Here is a 16735-nt window from a genome sequence, read left to right on the forward strand (position 1 = left end):
AGATGAGGGAGAGAGAGAGAGATGGATAGATGAGGGGGAGAGAGAGATGATAGAAAAGACAGAGACCTCAAAATGTTTGCAGATCTAATTAAATTATAGTGTTAGCATCTTCAAGTGAATAAATAGCATTCAAATTTCAAAACCATGAATACAGTAGGCAATAGCAATTGAAGTAGGAAAAAATACAGTAATTGGTGCTTGTAACATCCTGAGAAGCCACAAGGTTGCACTCATGTGCCATATCAGTTTCATAGCACTTACATGCATCAGAAGCTTATATATGGATTAGTTTGAAATAAATAAATTAGATTCTTTCATTGAATCACCTGGAAAGGAGATGGAAGAAATGGTGATGTTGGGAAATACTTTTTTTTTCTTCTGAAAAAGAATTTGCCTGAGTATTTTTTAAAAGTGGGGATTTATTTTTCTACCATAGCTATTTATTACATTGTTCATCCCAAATGGTGATTAATTCAGGCTATATTAAAATTATAAGAAAGATTTACATATCTATTAATCATCTACTTTGGGGACTGTAATCACATAATCCTACATGATCAATCTTTTAGCAAACCCTAGTTTTAAAGAAAGCATTTTTAAGTGACTTTGCTTTAGGTAGATATTGGCTGCATTTGCACCTAAGCAGAAGTTAAACTTATTGAGTTCATCCTTTTAAGACTTGTATGCTGTGGGTTGCAATCATCACTCAAGATCAGGCCACATGTAACTCTTGCTCAGTTTAAAATATTTTAACATTGCATTTCACATTTAAAAGAATATACTGTATATATTTTACGTACATATATCAATGTGTGAACAGTGTAGCATTTGGGTGTCATACATTCTAATACCAGTAAAACTCATAGTATTAATCATAATTATTACATTCAACCAACATATATATTTCCAATAATAATATAAATTTATATTAAGTTACAGTTTATAATTATTAAGTTAGTCCATGTTTTCTTACTACTTTTATTTTATTATATAAAAGTATATACACTAATATTCTATCTCTTATTCTAACTTTTAATTATCTCACCCTTTTATTAAAATATGTTTTCTTTCTGTGCTACGTAACTTCTAATTGTGTCATGTACCTAAAAAAGGAAAGAAAGGAAGAGAAACAGAAAAGCAAATCAGGAAAACAAAAAAAGAAAAATCATCTATCCATTGTCTCTTGTCCACTTCAGTTCTTTAATTGCTATGCTTTTTTTTTACTCCCATATTCCTCTCTTGGATCTTTGTCTGCTTCTACTTCTTGGCTCTTTAATCTAAGTATTTCTACCATCTCTACCTTCTTCCACTGCCTAGTTTCCAAAATTTCTGTCCAAGCCTTTATCTCCCTTTCAAAAGTGTCATTTTATACCTCCAATTCTCTTTTCAACACTTTTAAAATATTTTCCCCTGGTTTAATTCATCAATCAGTGTTATTTTCATTATTATCTCCTCTTTGTCTTTTTCTTTTGTTTACTGGTTCTTTTGTTCAATCTTTTCTTCCATTTCTTCTGTTGACTCCTCCTTTTCCTGACATCTTGATCTTTACTCATAATCCCTCGTATAGCATTTTCCATTTTTTTCCATAATCTCTTTAAATCCTTTCTCCATGATGTTCATTGTGTTTTGAAAAAGCAATGCTATCTCCTTCAAAGTTCCACTTGTTTCTTCCTTATAAAACATCTTATTTTGTTTTTAAAAGTCAAACTTTGTCCAGTAGTCCAAAAACCATATATTCAGTCCTAAAGTTGCCCTTCACAGAGTAAACTAATCACAGTTCTTTGCATCCCATAGTTAAACACTCCATTCCACTTAAATAATCCCAGAAGTTATCAAAAGCCTCTTTTCATCCCCTTTACAGTCAATCTTCTAGCATAATATTCAGGGGTCCCTTTAATAACTTCCTTATTTTTGTATTTGAGTCTCCAATAGTCATGGGCTAGTTATGTATAAATAATCCAGTAAATATATAAGTATTCCCAGACTTGTATATTTTCCTTTCATCAGCAGAATGGTGCTCTCAGCTGAAATTTCAGTGTTGCACAAGTCAATAATTATTTTAGTTACAGTTGAATTATAAAATCAGGATAAGTTTTTAAAATAAATGATTCCAGCATTTTAAAATGCCTTCCCATTACCACATCTTTCCAATTTAAAAGTCCAATTTTCTGTATTTTTTTTTTTAAAAAAATATTTCTCTATGTCTTTTCCTTCTGGTTTGGTATTTCACTCAGAATGCTCAGTTGCTGCTTTAATAAATAATTCTGAGCAAATAGTTCTAAATTATTTCTTGGAGCTAGGTTTCAAACAAAAAGGAATCCTCTCCCCCAGTTCTAGTCACTGTTCGCCTACTTTGCTCCAGCACCAAACTTAGTTGTTACTCAGTTGTCCCAGCTTTGTTGCAGCTATCTCTAGGCTGCCTCTTCTTATCATGGCTGAGAGGGGAAAAGAGCTAGGGGCCAGGCAGGAGAGCTGCAATTCTTCGCAACCTCACAGGGCACAACTCTTTGCTTCACTGCCCCTTTCAGAGCTCACTGATGGGGAGAATTCAGCATGGGAGTGTGGAGATCTATCCCGCATGTCCAATCCTATTGAAATGTCAACCAGAAGCTCAAGCAAACCTTGGGACATATTTGTTGTCTCACAGAGTATCATCCCAAAGTCATTTTACCAAAAAGTAGCAGCTACAAAAAAATCTACCAAACCTGAAGAAAACCTGGCATTGCCTATCTATGGGCTTTTTTAAAAAAACTTCTAAATCTAATTATACCACTTGACTTTTCTCATGATCTTCTATCCAAGGACAATTCATGTTTGGTTTAGCTTTTTGAGATCAGTCACATATGGCTAAGCGATACTGAAAAAATATCTACATTTCCACAAAAAGCAGAAGCAAAGCTTATATGTCTGTGTTTTGTATTTGTTTTCATTTACTGTTAAGTTTACACTCCATAAAACATTGAGGAAACATACAGACACATACATTTTGCCCAATGAATTTATTTGCTCATAAAAAACAGTTCAAACATAACTTGGCAGACATGATAAATGGATTTTTTCCGTAAACCTGAAGCTAGCTGAAACTGTGTCCTTTGAATAGATCATGAGAAAGCTATATAGAATATAAACACAAACCTTCTTTTATTTATTTTTTCTATGACTAAAAACTGTCCATCAGCAGAAACAATTAAAACATTGATGAGCCATGGCAAAATAGTGCATTTTGTACAATTCTTATCCTGACAGGGTTTTTTTCCCCACCCTGAAGTGTTCTGCTTTTCTCTCAACTAAATTTAAAATGACCCAAGTCTTCTTGTGTATGTATCCTACATTCAGAAAACTGAGAAACATATTTCCTAAAATATTATTCTTATTGTAAATTTGGCTGGTTTTACAAAAGATAATCCCAATTCTCACCCACCAGATAAAAGTTCTTCTTAAAACTATAACAAGAGTTGTATCATGAGATTTTTCCTATGCTCATAGAATATGGAAAGGGGAAGTCATACTTTAGACAGCAGTTTCTGTATTCCAGGGTTAGTTTAAGGTCAATTGATGCTCTAAACCTGATAATAACAATATTCTAATAATACTGCTCCTCAACTTTTCCACTGCTTAATTGACAAGACGTTAAGACTTAGTAATTGCTGAAAATTGAAGCTGAGTGTGGCAGTGAAAGAATTAAAGATGTGATTGCTGGGGGGGGGAGTTAATTCCATCGTGCCCCCCCCTTCCTTGGTACCCTAAGCATGTGTTTATTATGCTTGTTGGTTAACAAGCAACAGAGAGCTGCTCTGTTCCAGTACAGAAAGTATCAGAACCTATGGAAGCAAAACCTGAAGATATGGCAGTTCAAACTGAATGACTGAAGAGATCAGTGATGGGAAGTTAACTGTCCTCAGATAGTATTTCCAGTGAATACTATTCATCCAACGAAACATGACTGTGGGTCATTTCTGATTCAGTGTGGTCTCCTTCAGTTGTAGACTCAGTGTCTGGTGGCTGATAGATATCTTGAATCAAAATGGAGTTTGTATTCTTCCACTTTCTATACTTTGTTGCTGTTAGCTTATGATCCCCCAGCAGCTGGTTTATCATGGCCAAGTCATGTTCTTTGCACTAGTCAACACAAGAAGAAAAACAAGTTACTAGAAGTAGACATTGAGGCAGATAAATGATCTAGGTCTTCTTGTATACATACCCAAAATTCAGAAAACTGGAAAAAAATCTCTCTAATGTCAAGTTTCCTGGTCTTCCCGAGAGATGGTTTCCTATTGGTTTGGACTGGTGGTTTAGAATTTCCCCCTGCTTGCCGAATTGGCAGCAATGGCCAACTGGCCATGCTCCTGAGCAAGCTTTCTCAGTAGTGATGGGCAAACTGAACCCGCACAATTCGGATCCGTACCGAATTTTGTGGTGTTTGGTATGCCGAACACGAACACAAAATTTTTCCAAAGTTCGGGCAAAGTTCGGGGTCGTGTTTGGCGTTCAGAGCTTTGACGTCACCGGCAGGTTGCTAAGGACACCAAGATGACCACTTCCTGGATTCCATGGAATCCAGGAAGTGATCACCTTGGTGTCCTTAGCAACCTGCCGGTGAAGTCAAACCTTCGCCCACGGAATCTCTTCATGGGAGGGATTCCCCAGCTCCTTCAAAGGGAGGTCTTCACGTAAAAATAAACATTGTTATTTTTATGAAAAAGGACACTGCAGCAGCGCTGCAAGCAAAGGGGGTTCCTTTCATGTAAAAATAACATGGAATCCAAGAAGTGATCACCTTTGCATCCTTAGCAACTTTCCAGTGATGTCAAAGCTACGCCCCCCGGAATCTCTTCATGGGAGGGATTCCCTGTTCGGGTTTGGGTTCGGTTCGGGTTCGGCCGAATTTTGCGTAAAATTCGGCGGAACTTGCCGAACCCGAACACTGTTGGGTGCGCCCATCACTATTTCTCAGTGGCACCATAGGTGCTGCCAAATTGTTTTTTGCTTCTGCTCATGTGCAGAAGCTGGGTTTTTAGCACTGTGCATGCGTGCATGCTTATCTATCTATCTATCTATCTATCTATCTATTTTATTTATTTATTTATTTGATTTGATTTGTATGCTGCCCCTCTCCGCCCCTCTCCCCATGCCCACACGGCACAGGAGGAAGCAAACTGGCAATGGGGTAACTCAGAATCCACCCCTGGTTTTCCCACTACTTTTTTTCAGAGCCCCCCCCCCCCCCTATTTCTCATACTGTAGTTACTAATAAGTTCCCTTGTTTAAAAAAAGTAACCCTTTAACAATAGAGAAAAATATTATTTAACAATTGCTAAATATCCTACTGGTCGTAATAGTTATATTTGCATGATGGAAATAATAGACTGCATTACAAAGTAAGTATGTAACTGGGTGTATACAAAAAGCTAAGCTATAATCATACATGCACGCACATATTCACTAACCAGAACTAAAATGAACTACATGCAGTCCGCCAGCCGAATGCAACCATCGCTGTTTTCACTAGTCTGATTAAGCTATCCATTTGAATACTGTACACCCAAAAGTCTTTCCCCCTGAATCCAAAACAGCTAGAACATCGCTCGTCCATCAACCTTTACCTTTAAGGTACTATTCAGAGCTCGTATTTTATGAAGTTTCTCATTTACAGAAGGGTTTTTGCTCCTTTTGATAAAGGACTTTCTCAACTCTTTCTTAGTAGAAGGTCGCCGGTCTCCAATGGGAGATAAACTTGCTTGCTCTAAAGACTTGTACAATTTCTCCATTTCATCCAGAGAACATTTGGTACAATCTGCATGGGAGATAAAAGAAAGGATTCTGTAATAGAGTGCAGGTGAGTTAGATTTTTTTTTAAGTAAAGCATGTTCAGTGAACGGGAGAAGTGGTCTGGAGGCAAACATTTTCTCTACCTAGCAGTATAACTGGGCATGTGATTGTACTGGGTCTACTATTTTATTTTTAACAGTAATGTTATAATACAGTGATACATCTCAAACATTTTAATTAAATACTCCCTACTGTGTCTGTTTCATTTATTTTATAGACTTATGAAAGTATAAACATGCTATAATTGTCCTTGGATAAAGGCTAAATTTAGATTACTACTTTAGCCCAATGCTGAATAAAATGTCTGCATTCTAGCTGAATAACCTGTTACAATAGAATATGACCTGGATGACTGAAAATCTCTATAGACTAATAGCCAATATGCTATTTTACTGTTTCATTCTGACTGATCACCTCATTAAATGTGACTCAGTTTGTTGTGGGGAAAATCCAATGTAAGCTATAGTTAATTAAGCAAGAGCCAGTCAGGCAAATTTTATCTCCACAGCTTGAATGAGACTGGGTAGGAAAAAAAGGTAGAATTTCTCTGCATTATATTAATTTCAACTTTTAGTGAACATCTGTCTAAAATTCACAGTTAAAGAACCAAGGAGGCAGTCATCTTTGGAACCTATATGGCCCACTGACATTTGAAATATACTAATATTTTTTTAGGTCTTGCTCTCTGATATAATCAATCATCTTAATTTCTTTCAAAGACCTCCAGAATCCTCCAAAAGGAAGTAGATGGCATCAATATATTAAAGCATGGAATTCTTATAAAGATCTCACCAAAATCTAGTGAAATCAAGGTGATTCTGATCTTTGTACTTTGGAATGCCTTTCTTCTAGACATTCAAGCAGCCAATTCCCCACTGACAATGTGCAAAAGTATTAGAACAACATTACTCCAACATGCTTTTAAGCAAGATTGAGCATTGCCGAAGAGACGGAGTAACGACACGGACACAAGAGCTGGATTTAAACTTGGGTCATTTTTATTAATTAATAATTTGCATAATTTATTTAATTAAATTAGCATAAATTAGCATAAATTAGCATAAATCAACATGCTTAACTATGACCCAAACAGTGGACCTGCAGGGTCAAACAAATACTTCCAGGGCGGAAATGACGTAGCAAATCAACATTCCTGGGCAACTATGGGCGTAGCTCGATGCTAGTCCAGGTGAGGGACCTCTCCCTCACCTGAGACCCTGCCATGCTCTCGCATGAGGGGAGTCCCGCCGGCGCACCCCTACCCGGGGACTTCAATGTGCGGGACCCAAAGACAGGTTCCCCCCAACTGCTCAGGTAGCACCCCACCATGAGCTTGGAGAGAACCTGTCAATCATCCCCAAAGATGCCCAAGGGAGAACGCACAGTTGCTAACCACCACCCAGATTTCCGCCCCTAACCTGTCTACCCAAATGACCAAAGGTAAGCCAATTAACCTATTAAATGCAAGCACCCCCTAACCACACATCCATCTCCCCAGTGTGGAATGGGCGAAAAAACGGCCATGCCTAATGGGCGAAGCCGCAAAAAATTCCCATTCGGCCCCCCTAGGGGCGACCCAATAGTAGCACACTGCAACATAGTGGAGGGCGGGTGGGTGTCTGCTCCAGCTGCTGGTCCAAGCGAAGAGGCTTGGCCCAGGGCCTGCAGGCCCTTAAATAGGGCCTCCAAGCCCCGCCCCCGACCGGCAGCAACGTCAGGCCTCGTGGGCCTGATTTTCGGCCGAAATCTCATCTCGCGAGATTTCGGCCGAAAACAAGATGGCGGCCGCCATGAGGGAGTCCGGTGTCTGCCCGGTCCCTCCGGCAAAGGCTGCCAGCCGGTAAGTCGACCGGCGCTATTTCTAGTGACTCTCTAAGAATTTCTAGACATTGGATGACTTTGGATCAATTTAATTTATTCCCACTTTTCCTTTAGGCCTTCAGTAAAGCCCCTTATCACTAGGAGAATGTATTGGCACGATTATGGTGTGTGTTTGTTTTTCAAATGAAGGACCACAATATTATTTATTTATTTATTTATTGGATTTGTATGCCGCCTCTCTCCGGAGACTCGGGGCGGCTAACAGCAACAATAAAGCAGTGTACAATAGTAGTCTGATGTTAGAAACAATTAAAAACCCATTAATATAAAAATTATCCCACTTGGATAGAAAAACCATCCTTAAATTCTTGATAGATTGAAACACTACTCCCATCTTTCTGCATTTTAAAGGTACCTAGAAGCTTCTGTCTATCTCATTTGCATCCATTAATTTCTGAAAATCGGGTGATAGAATTATCTAAATCCATTCTCTACCAAGTATAAATATTTTCTAATGAGGCAATAAAATACAGAGAAAAGTGATTAGACATAAAATGCATTGGCCCTGACTTTCCTATAACAATTGTTTGCAATGGGTCTATAAATATCTCAGAAAAAGAAGGTGTTACTGCTGTCACAGATGAACAATACAAGGAAAGTAAGGCCCACTCTGTTTCATTTTCTGTAATTTCTTCTTTGTTTTTATTAGTTTTTATAGCCTCCTGGTAAAGCCAAGCATATGAAGGCCCCATCAAATGTAAGAAAAATGATAGTATCTAGTTGTGGCTTCTGTCTACCTGTTTTTTAGATTAGAAGTAAACTTCTGGATTGAAGATACATGTACCTGGTTTATATATTATTATTATTATTATTATTATTATTATTATTATTATTATTATTATTATTTTATTATTTTCTTCTTTTAATAAAGATAGCTAGTCAATCATGATTTACCTGCTTCTTCTCTGGAAATGTAGGGGGGTGTTATTGTTTTCCACAGTAGGAAATAATACCCACATAAATGTTTGCATATATTAAAAAGCATGTATTTCCTTCCACTGAAGGAAATAATAGAAACCAGTGTTCCCTCTAATTTTTTTGGGGGGGTGGGCGGAAAAGTATAGTGTCTGAGCAGCAGTCCCCTTGGGACTGGGCGGCACAGAAATAATAAATAAACAAACAAACAAACAAACAAACAAATAAAAAACCCACCCTGTTTTGCCTCAGAGAATTTCAAAATAAAATACTGTACTGTGTGTCTATAACAGTGAGCTCATAATAGGGCAACTCTATCAATATCAAAATGCCACTTAAATAGTTGAGCTAGTTTCAAACTAGATTTTGATTTTCTTTCTCTCTTCCTTACTCCCATTCTTTTTCTTTCTCTTTTCCTTCCTCTCTTTTTTCTATCTGTTTCTCTCTCTTCCTCTCTTCCTCTCTCTCTCCTTCCCTCTCACTCTTTCCCTCTCGGCTTCTGGGCAGGTTTGGAAAACTCTGAGTTGATGATGATTTTTAAGTGAGCAATTGCTCACTGCTCAGCTTAGAGGGAACTATGATAGAAACTACATAAATGTTTGCATTTATTGATTAAACACATGTACAGTGGTACCTCTACCTACAAACGCCCCTACTTACGGACTTTTCTAGATAAGAACTGGGTGTTCAAGATTTTTTTGCCTCTTCTCAAGAACCATTTTCCACTTACAAACCCAAGCCTCCAAAACTATAACCGGAAAAGTCAGGGAGAAGACTCTTTGGGACCTCTCTTGGAATCTCCTGGGAGGGCCTCCACCCTCCCTGTGGTTTCCCCAATTGCATACATTATTTGCTTTTACATTGATTCCTATGGGAAAAATTGCTTCTTCTTACAAACTTTTCTACTTAAGAACCTGGTCACAGAATGAATTAAGTTCGTACCACTGTATTTTAACTAAATACATGTATTTATTTTAAAAAAATTTAAATACTGTATTTTAATACATACAAATGTTTGAATTTTAAGTTTAAAAATGGACATCCAATAGTATGTGTGATAATGGGCATTCAATAGGGTGTGAAGCTGCTGTGATACTAGTACTATTTGGTTTCCTGTTTCTTGAAAGGCTTCTAAAATCATTTCACACTTCTTACTGTCAGAAGACAACATGCAAATGATTCTATTCTGTAAGCATGCCAAAAGAATAAAGATCTATCAGGATTATGCTATCTAATTTTCAAAAAATCAGTAAATCCTCAGTTTAGAGAGACAATTCAGAAGGCAGAAAGGGTATACAGTATTTATTATGAATGACCATTAAATCCCTGATTGATGTAAACCATCTATGCTACAATTATTCATTATTTTGACTTGATGTCTACAGGGAAAGTTTGCCTTTATATTTGAAGTATGCTAAGCCAAGTTATTTTTAAATCAAAAATGTAGAATGTATAGAAAATATATTGCTATAGGAATTTCAATGAATTTGACATGTTATTAAGAATTGTTAAGCAATTAGAAATGCAGCTGTGTGGCAGAAGCAGCATCTGGATTGACTCAATCCAATATATTTATATAGATTTTATTTATGAATACACATATGTGATTATTCTAAATGGAAAAAGAAACGCACACATACACAAACACTGAATATTCCAATATATATACCATCCCTAGGGAGTTGTATTAATATAGAAAATCTAGGATTACACAATCCTAGATTACAAAACAATTAAGACAGACAGCCTGGGCAACCAAAGCACTTTTAATGCTTTATCTTGGTCTGAAATGAAAGTGAAATGGCCCTTGATCATTGGCTTCTTTTAGGTATATCTGTACATCCAACTACAGATGTCTTGGGAAAAGTGAGTAACCAAGATCTATTTCAATTTAGCTTCAGGCCTGAATAATAGCCAGGCCCTCAAAATTTAAGGAGTACACTTTCTTTCCAGATAATAGGTATAGCTCTTTTCTTAACTCAAAGCCAAAGGATTTTGATCTCGGCTGAATTACAATATATGTGAAGGCTATTTTTCAAAATGATTGGAAAAACAATACAGCTACCTGGATTTTGAAAGTGCAAGATTATTGGACTTCATTTCATTAAAGTTCAGACAATTTTTTAAAGTGCCTGCCTGCTTCCAACCAGAGAAAAAAAATTCAGCTGTAGTGACTCAGATGTTAAATCACCTCCTGGGAAGCTTTGAACAACACTTTCCATCAAGCAAAATAATGTGCATTATTGGAAATGTTTATTTCTATTTCAGTATCTATCTTGCCCTTCTACCTGCATAAGATTTCTGATTCTTGCCAATGTGTTAGAACTCTATCCATAATGGTTTAGTTGGAAATATAAAAGCCAACAGTATGTATTATAACTAAACTACGTCTGTTAACTTAGGAGTTGCAGACTGCCACAAGAGTTCATAACTTATTTCTCTGAGTCACCCTCTCTGTTCCTCTTTGTCTGGCTACTCACTGTTCATGGCTACTCACTGTTAGGTTTGCTCTGCATTTTTTCTGCAATCTGTCTGCATTGTAGTTATGTATTATAGCTAAAGTGTATTTAAGGCTTGATATTTTTGTTTACTGATTATGACAAAGACAACTGGTAAGAAACACTATGTACTGTACTTGGTAATACAGTGATACCTCGTCTTACAAACGCCTCATCATACAAACTTTTCGAGATACAAACCCGGGGTTTAAGATTTTTTTGCCTCTTCTTACAAACTATTTTCACCTTACAAACCCACCGCCGCCACTGGGATGCCCCGCCTCCGGACTTCCGTTGCCAGCGAAGCACCCGTTTTTGCACTGCTGGGATTCCCATGATGCTCCCTTCCATGGGAAACCCCACCTTCGGACTTCTGTGTTTTTGTGACGCTGCAGGGAAATCCCAGCAGGGGAATCCCAGCATCATAAAAATGGGCACTTCGCTGACAACGGAAGTCCGGAGGTGGGGTTTCTCAGCAAGGAGAGCCTCCGCGAAATCGCAGCACCGCAAAAACACAGAGGTCCGGAGGTGGGGTTTCAAGGACTTCGGTGTTTTTGCGATGCTGCAATTTTACTGATACTCCCTTCACTGGGAAACCCCACCTCCGGACTTCCATTGCCAGCAAAGCGCTCGTTTTTGCGATGCTGGGATTCCCCTGTTGGGATTCCCCTGCAGCATCGCAAAACCACAGAAGTCTGGAGGTGGGGTTTCCCATGGAGGGGAGCCTCAGGGGAATCCCAGCAGCGCAAAAACAGGCACTTCAGCTGGCAAAAATGGGTGAATTTTGGGCTTGCACGCATTAATCGCTTTTCCATTGATTCCTATGGGAAACATTGTTTCGTCTTACAAACTTTTCACCTTAAGAACCTCATCCTGGAACCAATTAAGTTTATAAGATGAGGTATCACTGTATTTGGGTTGTTATTCTGACTTATTATGTGTATGACTTTAGACTATTTATCTGAATATGTTATTTCTCAAAGTAAACTTTAATTCAAACTAGTATGTGTCTGAGTAGTTATTCACAACTGATCTCAATCTAAACACTCTGTGTGTGCACAATCAAGGATTACTCTGCTCATACATTAATCGAATGCTTTCTTTTTTATTTCTCAGCTCTTTTGCTTTTAGTCCTCACAGCTGTAATTGAGTCTGAAATTATATAGATTGTGGGAGTTGTTAAGCAAGTCACTATGTGACTGTACTCAATTTTATTATCTTTATACTGGTGGTTATTAAGTGAATGCTTAGTTGTTAAACAAACCAGAAAATCAGAAACCAGCAAAAATTGCTGAATATCATTATCATTTAATAATGATAGACTTATACACTGTCCCATGGTACTTTACAGCACTCTCTTGACAGTTTAAAATATTGCCCTGAACTTTCTAGGTTCTCCAAGCTTGGAAGGATGGAAGGCTGAGTCAATCTCAAGAGTCAAGCCCCATCAGGATCAAAGCTCAGGTTGTGGGTTGAGTTTGCCTGGAATTCTGCATTCTAACCATGGCACCATGGGCTCATGTAACCATAGAATGAGGCAAATGGCAATATGGGCCAATTGCCAAGTACCACCTACATGACTAAAAGGGAGGGCATATTTGGAACTCCAGAACTGGATTGTAAGTACCTTGTTTGGGTGGGGAGGCTTGTCCATCATAATTTCAAATGTCACTGAGTTGTTAAGCAAGGACTAACTGTATTGTGTTTTCAAACTATCTTTTAATTTCATAAGACAACTTCGATTTAAAAGGTAGATTAAAAGCAGAAGTGGAAGAGATACTGGAAGAGTGTATAGGGTTGCTTTTTTGTTTTACTCACCTTTACTTAGAGTTGCTGATGCTATTTGTCCAGGTACAGCTAAGTTATCGTTGGCCTTGCCTAATGAAGATTTGTCTTCATTCACTGTAATCGGACTGTTTTCCTTGGATCTGCTGGTACCGCTTTCCACTCTTTCATCACAGTCTGTCAACCGGCAATCAGTGTCTGCAGAGTCACCAGAGGCAGCAGGAAGTTGATTGTCCACTTCTTCTTGAGCAGAAGAGTTGTTAATTAAGTCCAGCCATGACTGTCTCTCTGAATGCAAGAGGTTGCACAATGAGGAAGAAGAGGAGGCTTGGGATTTCATCGTACTACTTTCTGGGGAAGATAAGGACTGTGGTACTTCATTTAAAAGATGTGGCATTGAGGAAAGCTCTTGTCGGGCCTGTTTTCCAGAACAAATAAAAATAAATAAATGAGAATGGGCATTGGGCTTACCCCTTCTCATAGGGTGGAGCTAATCTCCAATAATGGAAAGACACTATCCCTTCAGCCAATAAGGACTGAGTTTGACTTTTATATATTTGTCCTCCTGCCTCGTTTCCCCCTCTTTGACTCAGTCCTTTGGCAAGAAAGGACAAGTATCTTCAGTTCCCGTCTTTGAAGCATACTCTACAGCCATCAAGATTATCAATTGTTCGTGATTATAAATTGTTTTATCCCCAGTTGATTATCTGTCATCAAGATCATTGGGTAGAATGAGAAAGGATTGACTTTCATAGGCAATGTTCATATATGTATGTATCCATGTGTATGGGTACATGTCTGTGCCTGTGGGCACACCTATGCACCTGTTCTTCACCACAGAATTGAACTGAGTTGAAAAGGATTAAGTTATCTTACTAAAACAGCAAAAAAAACTATTAGGAGAAAATATTGTGACTTGCATGGCTTTCTGTTCTAATATCATAATTCCTTATTTGATATTTGCAAACTTGACAAGGCTAAAACCTGAATGAGCCAGGCATCTCTCCATTCCCCCAGCAAAAGGCCATTAATTATATGTAAAATACCTCTGGTGAATATTTTGAAGTCATGGTTTGGGGATAACAGCTAGAATCTGGGCTGTTGAATTACGTGGAACCATTATTCAGGATAAACACTGAGGAAGCTCAAGTCATTTTAATCCTCAAAGCTTTGGTGGAATCTGTCTCAGATACATTACGTTTATTTTTTAAAAGGAACCTTAGAGATTTCAAACAACATTTCTCTCTCACTGGATAACCCAGCTGGCTGGACAAACTATGTTTCCTGGTCTACAAAATGTAGTTTGCTGTTACATTTTGAAGGGCTATGTACTGCGTTAATTAAAAACCAGATAGAACTGCCTTGGATGCCTCAAATGATGAAGATGCAAAGAAAATAGCTGACTTTAAACGGTACAATGAAAAGTCTCTTAGCATAATTGGATTAACACTGAATGACCAACAGCTGGTTCATATCTGTGGTGAAGAATCTGCTGTGTTGGGACATTTTGAAAAAGATTTACGTTCATGATAGTGTGAGTGCATACATTCATCCTACACGAAAACTGTTTAGAGCCCATTTGCTGAAAGGTGGTGATACTATTTTATATACTTTAATGTACTGTATCTGTTTTTGTATGACTGAATAATTACTCATATCTCCTGGATATCTGCTGGTTCAAATCCCATGTTTTCCTCTATGCATGTCCTTGATAACTCAAGGGTTCTGCACACTCCTTAACAATATGCATCTGGCCTTTTTTTTGTCTTTTAATTCTTTGATAAATAAATCAAGTCATTGTAAGGCAAGGGGAGCATGATGTGTTTGTATGATGATCCTGTAAACTTTTCCACTCGATTTCTTGCTTCCCAATGTGCAAATATCAATGTTGTGGGTTTTTTTAACCAACAAGGTGGCCTTTGATATTTAATTAAAAAATCCACCTTTGTATGTATAGTGCTTTGATTATACCACGCTGGCCATCATCTTGAATTTTTTATGCATTTTTAAATTATAAATTGCCTGGAGATGATTATATGACTGGTAGTATAAAGGGATTCTTTAAAACAAACAAAAACCCTAGTGATTTGCTTAACATTTCTTTGTCACATGACTGATTTTAAACAGAATAAACAATTCACAACTCTTTCTACGGATTGCCTATCTTGGAAGCTATTTTTTAAACTGTACAAGGTGACATTTGGACAAGCCATTTAGCAAATGGAAGCAAGTTAATTACTATAATTCATACCAAATCAGACAGCAGCAACTGATCTGAATATGGAGGGGGTGGTGTCTCTGCATTTATTTCTGGATCTTCATGCTCACTTTCACTATAGCATTCTGAAACAAGATTGCAACCATTAAAAATCTAGAAGACATTCTATTTAATGCCCTGTAAAATAAAGCATATTTTCATGATTACTCTAATTGAAAGCAGAACATATTGATTTCTCACCCTATCATTCAGATAGGGAATTTTGAATAAAAACTATTTTCCTAACAGCAACGTCTTGTTTTTTCATACCCACTTTCAGAGTAGAGTAGAGTAGAATAGAATAGAATAGAATAGAATAGATGTATGAAGTCTCTTGTAGCAAGAAACAAGAGAGGTAGCCAATTGTTCATGAAGGCAATGCAAAAGTACAGGAGCAAATGAAATCCTTGTGTAAACTACTGTTCCAATCACCAGAAACATTGTGATTACGTCTCTTAGAATAGAATGAGTTACCATATGTTCGGTCTATATTAGAATAGACTTTGGACTGAATAATACATAACCCCTAGTAAATAGGAAAAAAGGAAGGACCTTCTGCATTTATATCATTGGCAAAGTCACAGTTTACCCAGACTTAAGTTACCAGTAATTTATAGCATACAATGGCCTGATTCCATCTCACTTTTTCTTTGCTCCTTCTACATTTGTATTTCTCTTTCAAATGATTTTTTTTGCAAGTCAATGTGGTTACTTTTTAAAGTATCCAAGTATGCTATTTTTATAGTTCCACCTTTACTGTGGCTTGCTGAATTTAACTTCCTCTTCTGCTCTTGTTTTCTTTTAACATATTAGTGTGGTGATTTCCACTGGAAATATGAAAAAAAAACCAAAGCTATGAATATTTAGGTATAGCCATGGAGGGGTCAGAAAAGATGGCAGCTTTAATGACATCATTGAAGTCCTGCCCTTTTTACATGTATTCCTTCTATCACATGGGTTAAAAAGAATTGGGGCTTCAATCACACAATCATTGATATCATCCTGGATGTTTTTTTACACCCCATCCTGATTCACGTGGGAAACCAGTAGGCCTTTTTAAAATATCACATACAGTGTTCCCTCTAATTTTTTTTTGGGGTGGGCAGAAAAGTATAGTGTCTGAGCGGTAATCCCTTCGGGACTGGCCAGCACAGAAATAAATAATAAATAAATAAATAAATAAATAAATAAATAAATAAATAAATAAATGAATGAATGAATGAATGAATGAATGAATGAACGAACGAACGAACAGTACTGTGTGTCTATAACAGTGAGTTCATAATAGGGCAACTCTATCAATATCAAAATGCCACTTAAATAGTTGAGCTAGTTTCAAACTAGATTTTGATTTTCTTTCTCTCTTCCTTACTCCCATTCTTTTTCTTTCTCTTTTCCTTCCTCTCTTTTTTCTATCTGTTTCTCTCTCTTCCTCTCTTCCTCTCTCTCTCCTTCCCTCTCACTCTTTCCCTCTCGGCTTCTGGGCAGGTTTGGAAAACTCTGAGTTGATGATGATTTTTAAGTGAGCGATTGCTCACTGCTCAGCTTAGAGGGAACTATGATCACATAC

At 37.4% G+C, this 16735-nt stretch overlaps 1 protein-coding gene across 2 annotated transcripts in view; it reads right to left on the reverse strand.

Moving 5' to 3' along the window:
• Positions 1–2984: 2984 nt before the first annotated feature.
• IPCEF1 (interaction protein for cytohesin exchange factors 1) overlaps positions 2985–16735 on the reverse strand; it is a 53052-nt gene continuing 39301 nt past the window's right edge. For both annotated transcript variants that reach the window (XM_070733740.1, XM_070733741.1), the window contains 4 exons: positions 15160–15251; positions 12942–13326; positions 5604–5794; positions 2985–4119 (listed from right to left, as the gene is read on the reverse strand). In XM_070733740.1, the coding sequence (XP_070589841.1) occupies positions 3922–4119; positions 5604–5794; positions 12942–13326; positions 15160–15251 (866 nt within the window). In that variant the 3' untranslated portion in view covers positions 2985–3921. The remainder of the gene's footprint in view (positions 4120–5603; positions 5795–12941; positions 13327–15159; positions 15252–16735) is intronic.

This window comes from Erythrolamprus reginae, chromosome 1 (assembly GCF_031021105.1).
Source record: "Erythrolamprus reginae isolate rEryReg1 chromosome 1, rEryReg1.hap1, whole genome shotgun sequence".
Lineage (NCBI taxonomy): Eukaryota > Metazoa > Chordata > Lepidosauria > Squamata > Dipsadidae > Erythrolamprus > Erythrolamprus reginae.